Source organism: Lycium barbarum, chromosome 9 (assembly GCF_019175385.1).
Source record: "Lycium barbarum isolate Lr01 chromosome 9, ASM1917538v2, whole genome shotgun sequence".
NCBI classification, from domain to species: domain Eukaryota; kingdom Viridiplantae; phylum Streptophyta; class Magnoliopsida; order Solanales; family Solanaceae; genus Lycium; species Lycium barbarum.
The window spans coordinates 50,373,560-50,384,372 of record NC_083345.1 but is presented as its reverse complement, the minus strand read 5'-3'; the positions used below and the strand labels follow the sequence as shown (position 1 = coordinate 50,384,372).

At 34.2% G+C, this 10,813-nt stretch overlaps 1 protein-coding gene across 1 annotated transcript; it reads right to left on the bottom strand.

Annotated features, from left to right (window-relative positions):
* Window positions 1–1,098: 1,098 nt before the first annotated feature.
* LOC132611924 (receptor-like protein 36) lies at window positions 1,099–8,867 on the bottom strand. Its single transcript, XM_060326279.1, has 5 exons — window positions 8,806–8,867; window positions 8,566–8,696; window positions 8,174–8,454; window positions 3,685–3,739; window positions 1,099–3,080 (listed from the first exon to the last, which is right to left on the bottom strand). Exons 1-5 carry the CDS (start codon window positions 8,865–8,867, stop codon window positions 1,099–1,101), a joined length of 2,511 nt encoding a protein of 836 aa, XP_060182262.1.
* Window positions 8,868–10,813: the final 1,946 nt, after the last annotated feature.

The window sequence follows — 10,813 nt, the reverse complement described above, 5'->3', positions numbered from 1 at the left end:
TAATCATTAAAAATATATATAATTGTATACTTAAATGTTTGGTTCGAACGTGTATGGTCACTTTCAATATCTAATATTTATCAAGTTCATATGTTTTTTGATTTTGAGATATTGTTTTATTGGCAAATTATAAAATAGACGAAACATATTATTTGTTTAGGTTTCACTTGAGTTTTACATTTATATTGAATTTTTTCAATAGTCATTTGTTTATTCTTTTTAATTATTAAATTTTGATTAGGCTTGAAAGTACATATGAAGTAGATTAGATTAATGAAAGACAATAATTATCATATATAGAAAACACTAATAGATTAGATTAATGAAAGAGAATAATTATCATATATAGAAAACACTAATGTCTTTGTAATTCATGTGCCAAAAGAAAATAAAGAAACCGAATTATAAAATCAAAAATAGTTGGTTTAGTTCTAGTTTTGATGATAGCAAATCACATTGAACCATCAATACCCCTATCTATTTATATTTATACTCGGTTTTCAACAAACACTATCCTTCGAAAATTATATATAAATATTTTTAGGATAATATTTTTTTTTACGTACCGAACTTGCTTTTCTAAAAAATATTTTCCAAGAAAACATTTACCTTCCATTCCACCACACCCCTAGTGCTGGTGCATCCACTGGAATTTGACATGAAACCGCACTTCATTAACCGCTAGGCTACACCTTGAGTGCCTAGTACCTACTCATGTAATTAATGAAAATTCAACTGGATATGGTTAATTCCAAGTGATTTGAATATTTCTATCGCGTTATTTTGCTTAGGGAAGATGTCATATATATTGTGTATGTTTGCTTTCAAATGAATGTTCTATTCCAAGGGGTTGAATATTTGTGATACGCTATCAGTTCTTTTAAAAATAATTTAAGGAAAAACAAGAGAAATACAGTACCTGATAAGGGAAGTTTTATGCTATCCTAACACTACACAGATTTATATCAAACATCAGGGTGATCCAACTTTGAAGACAAAGATGGATATAGAGTTCACCGCCTAAGGATTATTTTTATCTTCCATAAGATAAAGCAAGAAATCCGAAAGTAAATCCAAATGGAATTCCACAAATGAATCCTACAAGAGCAGTTTGCCAACCAAATTCAGCAAAAAAATCTGATTGCTCTCTTCATGTACGAGTGTTCCTAGCTGTGGAGCTGTACTGTTATTGCAGTCCAATGTCAAAGGAAATCCGCACAACGCTGTGTTCCCTAGATAGGAATCATTTCCAAATGTGTCAAACTGTGTGCTTCGAGGAATCGATCCTACGAGAAAATTGTAAGAAAGATTGAGTACACTAAGAGATGTTAGTGTTGCTAGCTGCCAGGGTATATTCTCGACTAGTTGGTTTGATGAGAGATCTAAAGATTCAAGAATGGATAGATTCCCCAGTGAGGATGGAATGTGGCCGCTTAGGTTGTTGTGAGACAGATTTAGAAATCGAACAGTACAAAGTTTTCCCATAGTACTAGGAATATTACCATGGAAATAGTTGTTGGAGAAATCAATCATCGAGTACATCTCCAATATGCGTACTACTCGAATTTCATTCCTTTTCAGAATGAGATTCACATAATCCTCATAATAATTTGGTCTCCTGGAATCAAGGTTCACTGGAAATCTCATTTTATATGCTCTACCTACACGCTTTTCGACATTCATTAGTGCTTTGAAATGCTCCAAATAATATGTTGGCAAAGAGCCAGTGAACTTATTGCAAGAGATATCCAGAACTCTTAGTTTTGGAAATGGACGTTTAGTATCAGAAACATTTATATGGCCGTCGAAGCTATTTGATCTTAGCACAAGAACTTGTAACTCCATATGAGTATCTAGCCAATGAGGAAATGAGTCTGTTATGTTGTTATTCCCAATATCCATAACTTCTAGCCTCCTACAGTTGCCCAAGCTTTTTGGCAATGATCCTGTTAATCGGTTGCTTTCCAAGTGCAGAGATTGTATAACATTTCCTTTCCTGAATGTTCCGGGGATAGTTCCTTCGAATTGATTCATAGCCAAATTCATTACTAGCAGGTGTTCACTGAAGTTTCCCAAACATTCTGGAATTACACCTCCAAAGCTGTTGTTAGAAAGATCAAGGACTTGGAGATGATGCAACTTACAAATCGATATATCTGGCGTGTCTTTTATTAGGCTTGAGAGTTGGTTTCCTGAGATAAGTAAATATTTAAGAAACACCAAGTTCCCCAGAAATGTTGGAATACTTCCTTGAAGCATATTAGAAGTGATGGAAAGGGTTCGCAGATGTTTCAGATTTCCAAATTCTTCAGGAATTGTTCCATCAAGACTGTTATTGTGAAGAGAAAGGACCAAAAGATTTGTCAGATTACCAATCGAGGGAGGTATCGGACCTGAAAGTATGTTCCCTGAAAGGTCAAGTGCCAACAAATGATGCAGCCTTCCAATCTTTTGCTTAATGGGGCCTGAGAATTGGCTCTTGTACAAGGAAAGAATCTGAAGATTTCTCAATAGACTAATTTCTTCAGGAATTGAACCACTCAAGTTGTTTCTTCCGAGGCGAAGAAGTTGTAGCTTGGATAGCATAGTCAAGTTGTTCAATGGCAATATTCCCTGTAAATGGTTTCCACAGAGATCCAAATTCTCAAGCTTGCTTAGGTTTGTGAAGACTGATGTAGGCATACGACCGGAAAGCTGGTTGTCTGAGAAGATAAGAACCAAAAGATTTGGTAAGTTTCCTATTTGCCATGGAACAGGACCTGAGAGGTTGTTGAAACTAAGGATAAGGTGTTTAACCTCAGTCAGAAGGCCAATTTCAACTGGTATGGTACTTTGCAAATTGTTCAAGCTAAGGTCCAAGGAAATAAGATTGGAGAGATTACTAATGGAAGCTGGTATAGGCCCTCTGAAGTTATTTTGGGTGATGTTGAAGTGAGTAAGATTTGGAAATGAGGTGAAATTGAGTTGGTTAAGTGTACCTGAGAGGTTAGACTTTTGGAGGTTTATCCGAGTAATGCTTCCTTCTTCGTTACAGATCATGCCAGTCCAATGGCAAAGGTTGTCAATATGATCAAGGGACCCTGAACAAAGAACAGAAGAAGATAATGATGATGATGATGCGATAAGCTATTTTTCCATAGAATAAGAGCTTCTCCTTCTCTTCTAACTGAGGCTGAGATGTTAAATGATAGCAGTGAGAAGAAAATGACAACAAGAGAAGTCATATTATTTAATTTCATGTCTATCTTGCTTCCTGGCTTCCTAGTTTTCTTGTTATTAATAGAGTTGTATTATCCGCTCTTGTCAAATACAGTAGAGGAGGAGAACCAGAAGAGAGAAGGATATAAAAGCGAAAGATTGACAAGTCTAATGGGGAAAAATGACTGACACGTTGACTGACTTCAATCTAAAAACATACATCTAAGCGGTCCAACCTAACTACCAAGGCGGACCCCAATCAAAAGGCGTTAAACGAACTAAGGGCGAGTGAGAATGTCTTGAGTTTCAAGTTTTTGTTAGGTACAGAGAACAAGTATATCTTCAAGAGAAGTCAAACGTGAGCAAGGTGCTGGATTAAAGGCATATATGCAACGGAAGCAAACAACCAAGATCAAACTCTTATATGTAAACTAGACAAATATAATCAAACATGAGATTGGACTACTAATCTTTTGAAGTTGTTACACAAATCTTCAACAGCAGCCGTGCTCTCCAGGCCTGCGATCTTCTGTTGTGTATCCTGAATTTCTATGAACGAAATACTTGAGTGGCAAGTATTACGGCTGGAGAATGTCTATCACTTAGGGCTGAATGACCTTGTTTATATATACATGTTTTTAGGGTAAAACCCTAGCAAAAAACGTGTGGCACTTTCCTTACCCACCAAGGATATTATTTTCTTTTATTTTCCTTGTTCTAGAATATTCAGGCATAGCAGGGACCCCAGATTTAATAATGAGGCTTCCTATTGTGGTATTAATTCGGAATATGAGTGAATTAATCCTATCACAATAAATTACAATTATTCCATTAAAAAAATGTAATTGCACTCCTCAGTTCAATTTCGAAATCTTTCATTAAAACTTATTTAACTCCCCATGTTAAGATAACAGATACCAATCAAATAAATTAAATTATTAACAGTTTAATTCATTGACTAATTTAATCCTTTATACTTCCGCTTAACTTATTTCGTGTGACGAATACAAAATCCACCAACAGGGTTTTCACATGAAAACTTATAAGCATCCATAAAGTGGTATCATCAATCTCAAGGTTGAGACATGGATTCTATCAACTAATTGTTATTTCACAAATGCATTTGTCATTATCCAATTTACCAGGAATACATTGACTGGCAATTGAGTCGTACCTTTTAATAAATCAAAATAATGAACAGAGCACATTGATCATAGCAATCATATCAAAATTAAGAGTAAAAGTACATTTAATGATCTAGAGAGGTTATTTTATATATTCAATACAAAAACACTTATCTCTACTTGGTCCGTTCAATACATATAAAATGTACTAGCATAAGAAGTTGGAATAAGACCATTCCCATAATCAAAGATAGATTATATTTTAATCTTATGCTACAATCATCAAGACACTTTGCCCAGTTTCATATTTGATTGTGAACATTAACTTTATAACTTATAAGAACCGATAATTTAATCTTGTGCGCATGAGCTAAAACTCCATACACTAAATCGTTTACTATATAAGTAAAGGGCACACATATGAATAAATAATCTGTTTAAAATAAGACTTTATTGAATTGAATAATAAATAAGCAATTGTTCAATAAAGAATAAAATATAATACTATAATCAAACCGCATGATTAATAGTATATCGGACTTGAGAACAGTTGAAAATGACTCATGGAGAAACATTGAATCGCCAATCCAAAAAGTAAAAGTTAGAAAAGCAAAGAATAGAAAAGAAAAGCAAGGAAATGGAGAGTTTTAAACATGATAAGTCATTCTCACATATAATAATAAGTAAAGCAATTTAGAGAGAAAAGGACCAAAATCATCCATAATGTTTGGGTTTGGATCAAAATCATACATATTCTTTCACATGGTGCACTAATAGTACATTATGTTTGCATAAGTGGTGCACTTTTAGTCACAATCCCAAATAAATTTAACGGAAAAGAACAAAAATGCCCCTGAACTTTTAGAAAAGGTATAAAAATACCCTTTATTAATCTATTTTGCTAAAACTACCCCTCAATTCACCTTTTTGGCTCATTTATTCCCCTTGACTAACGGACAACACTAATTTTTTTTAAAAAAAAAAAAATTAAATTGCACATGACATTTTATTACTGAAAAATTGATTTATTCTTTTAAAAAGAAATCTGAAACCTTGGAATTTTTTTAAATTTGGAAAACTTTTTTTTAACGAGTAAAACCTTGACTAACGGACAACACTAATTTTTTTTCTTTTCAAAATGTGAAAAATTGGATTTTTATAAAAATCTGAAAAAATTAAATTTTTTATGGAAAAACTGTGTTTAAAAAAAAAAACAGAAAACTATCTTTTTTTAAATCTAGAAGAAAATTATGGAGTATTAGTTTTACACATTTTACTTAAAAAAACAATCAGTTTTTCAGATTTAAAAATTGAATTTTCTAAAAAAAAAATGGGGTTTCCACCCGTTAATTTTTTTTTTCCAAACTTAAAAAAATTCCACATGTTTCAATGAAAATCCAATTCTGTTTTTTTTTTATATATATATATATATAAAAGGCTTACTACATTTGTTTTTTTTAAAGAAATGGATGTTGAAAAATTATTTTTCCTTATTCTACAAATAACGATTTTTCAGATTTCTTTTTAAAAGAATAAATCAATTTTTCAGTAATAAAATGTCATGTGCAATTTTTTTTAATTTTTTTTTAAATAGTGTTGTCTGTTAATCAAGGAGAATAAATGAGCCAAAAAGTTGAATTGAGGGGTAGTTTTAGCAAAATAGATGAATAAAGAGTATTTTTATACCTTTTCTAAAAGTTCAGGGGCATTTTTGTTCTTTTCCGTTAAATTTATTTGGGATTGTGACTAAAAGTGCACCACTTATGCAAACATAATGTACTATTAGTGCACCATGTGAAAGAATATGTATGATTTTGATCCAAACCCAAACATTATGGATGATTTTGGTCCTTTTCTCCAATTTAGACTAGCAGGCCTTTGAATTTTAGACTTGCTTTACTTCTTTGCAAGTTAGAGCTTAGTTAAAATACTCTCAAGTGAAATATCTTGAAATACAGTCCCAAATGGTTTCCCAAAATCATGTCATACACTCTCTCCGATTCAAATTGTTTGTCTTACTTTTCTTTTTAATCCGTTTAAAAAAGAATGTCTCTTTTTTTTTAGCAACTCTTTTATTTCGACTTTCCATATGACATGTTTAAGACTACAAGATTAAAGGGTATTTTAGTACATTTTACATATCTTTAGTTTAAGACCACGAGATTCAAAAGTCTTGTTTACTTTTTTTTTTAAACTCCGTGTCAAATCAAAATTAGACAAATAAATTGAAAACGGAAGGAGTAGTGCTCTTTATTACCTCTATTAAAGGCTAAATGGTAACCCAATGATGTTTGGATAAACACTTTCTCAAAAAAGAAGTTTAAGTTATATGCATTAAAAGTATAATTCTTTTACACAATTGGTCACCTTAATTATGGCAGAAGAAAACTCAAAAATAAATAAATTAGTAGAAAAGTATAAATTAAGTTACTAGGCTTTAAAGGGACTTTTCATGACATTATTGAGAGCAAAAAGTTGGTTTACATATCATGGGTGGTGGCACCAATATTGACAAAAATCACTATGGTCAGATGCAAAGTAATATAAACAATGCCATTTGCTTTCTGAGTTGGTCTTTATTTTATTATGATAACATATTTATCTAGGCATGTTTTAATCACTACTTAGATGTGTTGAAAGATGGACAGCGGGTCCATCTCATCACAGAACCTTAAATTATTTAGTAGGCGTTTGGTCATAGATGTCAAATATTTTTCATTTTATTTGGAATTTATAAAGTTTGAGTAGTGTTTCGTTATGCGTTTTGCGAAGATTTGGAGTACTTCTTCAAATTTGAAATTCAACTTCAAGTTGGATTTGAAAATTTTATAACCACACTGATCTTGAAATAAAGTGAAAAATTATTCCAAAAAAAAAAGTCTCATGGCCAAACAGGTCCTTAAGATTTGTGGAAATTCAAATGGAGTGAAATAGATGGTAGGGTCAAATTTCAATTTATTTTTTTCCAACAAATTTCAAGCTCTTCAATTTAAAAGAAAAAAAAAAAAGGGAACTAAAGACTAATTAATTCCAAGAAGGGGATCGATCTAGCTAGCATATATGTTGGATAATTACAGAGATGTGGAAGCTTGAGACCTGTTAATAATACTTCTTTCAAGAATATTTTGTCGACAATGATGTGTCTATCAAGATTAGACAAGCCATTCTAATATAAACTAGGAGCAGAAACAAAAAAAAAAAAAAAAACTGATAAGGAAACAGAAAAGTAAAAGGAAAAGATGATGTTTTCATTGTATTTTACAAAGAAACAAACAAGATTAGAGCCTACTGCGGAGTTTGGAGGAGGGGGTTAAGAGGGTTAATTTATCATCCAATCCTTGTCAATAAATACTAAACCTTTGTTAAAAAAAGTGTATTATTCAACATTCAAAATTCATCGCAACACTAATTTGAATTCGCAATACATAGCTTATTAAGAGAGCACAAGCCTCACAAATGATTCTTCATACAAAAAATTTAAATTTACAACAGCCAATTGAAAAAAAAAAAAAAAAAAAAAGGACCTCTGACATCCCACCACAGTGCTGAAGGTGAGAAAGTGTTCTAAGAAGCATTGTGTAACAAACTAAGCTTTTGTATTGATCAGTAAAAGAACTTACAATATCAATTTCAGTAACCAAAAGGAAAAAAATAGAAAAGGGAGGTTCCAGCTATTACAAAATAGCTAATGAAAAGAAAATAACTCTAGTCTTAGCATAGGCCCTAATGGATTATTTCTCTCTTCTATATATAGGCATCTTCCCAGGATCCCACATGTAATTTGACATATTCTCACATGGGCCCTCCATCTTAGTTATATTCATAACAATTCTTCGGCCCTCGAAAAGAACCTTGTCTTCAAGCTTCAAGTCAAGCAACATTGATATCACAGGGGTGACGCTCACAAACATAGCCTGAAGTAAATTTGAACAAGCCGCCAAGTATTTTGGAGGCAAGGAAGACTGTGACATATGACATTTATCCCAGTTGATTGATACTGGTTTTTGTATAAAAAGAAGATCCATGATAAGCAATGTATTGAATACATACGCCCAGCCTCGTTCTTTCAATTTTTCTGCAGTAGCAATTCCTTTTGATTGTGCACCAGAAAAGTCATTTAGGCTTGAGTGATCTGCAGCGATAATACGAAAGAAGTCCAACTCGTCTTATAGAACCTCTTCCTCTAATATTTTCAGGGCCGAGAATAAGAGAGGAAGAATATTTTCCAACACTCCAACATTGCATCTGTTGAAATTTTCATGGTAACTAAGGACCCTTTTTACTGACCACTCTCTCATTGGTGTCAAAACAGTTGCCAGCATCTTAATATAAACAGTATCACTAATCCCTTTGTGAGCATCATGAGCAACTTGACTGAAATAATAACCAGGGATGCACCAAGAAATTCGGGCTCAAAGCATATCTAGCAGGTGTTGTCATCTTTAGAGGGAATGTTTCCAGACCACTCGAATGCTCTAAATACCAAGAGACACATTTCTTCACATAATTGGTAGTACTCCGCCACAGAATTCTCAATGAACCCATTACATTTGAACCCAACATTTAAGGCACAGAAATGTACTGATAGCCCAAAATGATATGCAAATTGCCTTACACACACTTTTGACACACGAAAGAAAGTATGAGCATATAAATCAGCCGGGGAAATACATAAACCACAACAAAGCCGTGGGTTCGACCATTGTCCAATATTTATAACAATCTCAATAGCATAAAAATCATTCCACTGGTCAACTTGAGCACATATAATCAGTAAAGAATCAAAGAGAGGATTGTCAGACTTCAACTCGGCAACATAGCGAGCAATAACATAGGGCTATCAAGTGCATCCAGCAAAGGACCTTTCCCTATTGGATTTAGCTTCAAGAACTCGGCTGTATTGTTTGAGACACACATTGCAAAATTCTTATCGAGCATAACCTGTAGCATAGCATATGCTACAGCAAGAAGTTCCGTGAAGGCATTGTCGTGTGTATCTGATACGTGCGGAATCAGATCCATGACTTTAGACTTGGAAATACAGTGATATGCTACTGCGGAACGATCATAAGCGCTGAATATAGGAAAAGGAAGACTGAAAGCCTCTTCAAGCTCCAATGTAAAAACAAGAGACTCTTCTACAATAGCCGCAACCGGATTCTCTCCAAACCTAATTGTTGATATCGCATGAAACGCATTAAATGAGAGACACCACTGAAGACTGCTATCTAACATAAGGGTGAGGTGACACCTTCGAACAATGGTGGTTTAAAATAAGAAGCAATTAGCGAATTCCTTGTTGTTGATCTCACCAAGTCAAGTTGGCATCGCATACCAATTGCATCTCCTTGGGGAATTTTAGTAAACACCTTGAAGCAGTCCCTTGTTTGGAACATTTTATCAAAAAGTTGTTGGGAGGAATGATTCCACACATAATGATACATTCCTAATTTGTTAGAAAACCTACGAGGTGTCTCGACCACATAAGACAAGGAATCACTTAGCTGTCCAGTATCAACCCAAGCATACACAACACTACCAAATGGTAAGATACCTAGTATTGGCTCAAGCTCAAAATAGAGATATGAGCATGTCCACTTATGAAAACAACATGAAATATCAAGTACTAGACCAATAGGAAGCTTCTCACCTGTGAGTTCAAATGTGTTGTGTCGTCCGGTGCCATAGGACAGAGCATAAGTATCGAAATTGGTGAATAAGCGTGAGCTATGGCCAATCGAATCGGATGCTCATTTGGATAGACTCCTAATTGTAGAAACAGGGATATTTAATTGAACATTCTCTAAATTGGTGCAAAATCCTCTAGAATAAATTCTTGGTCATTAGCAACCAGAGTCTTTTGAACCGCACTCATTGAATCTTCAAATTTAGCTTGTACATCGCACACCTCCTCTGATTTTTCATCTTCTAGATCAGAGTGGCTCTCTGGTAAAGATTGTTGCAGCAGAGTGCTCATCGACGAACACCTTGTGGTTGGTTAGTTGGGAACAGTCATCGAACATGCGGGCTTCGGTAGTCGCTGCATATCCTTGTGTCTACACAAGGACCTCATTATCTGAACTCAATGGTGAATCCTCTGTCAGTGGCATTTCATCGAACACTTGTTCCGCGTCTGAGTTTTCAACTTTGGAAGTAGATTCAAATGCACAATAGGTCGGGAGAATGGTCAGATCAGCAAATGAAAATACCGGGTTGCTGGTGGAACAATAGGTGCAGAACTGACATAGTCAAAACGGGCCTGAGAAGGATCAACCAAACACCCCATTGGCGTAGTAATGGCTCTGTTCTGAAATCGTATCACCACTTTCTCTTTAAAATGCTTCCAATCAACTAATTGATTGTTGTGATACATCCAATGAAACTATTCGAGGGCATCGCCATCGAGATAGGAGGAGGCATAATATAATCTGTGGGTATCCGAGATGGCGTAAAAATCAAAATACAGCTCCGCCTGAAGAACCCAATCCGCT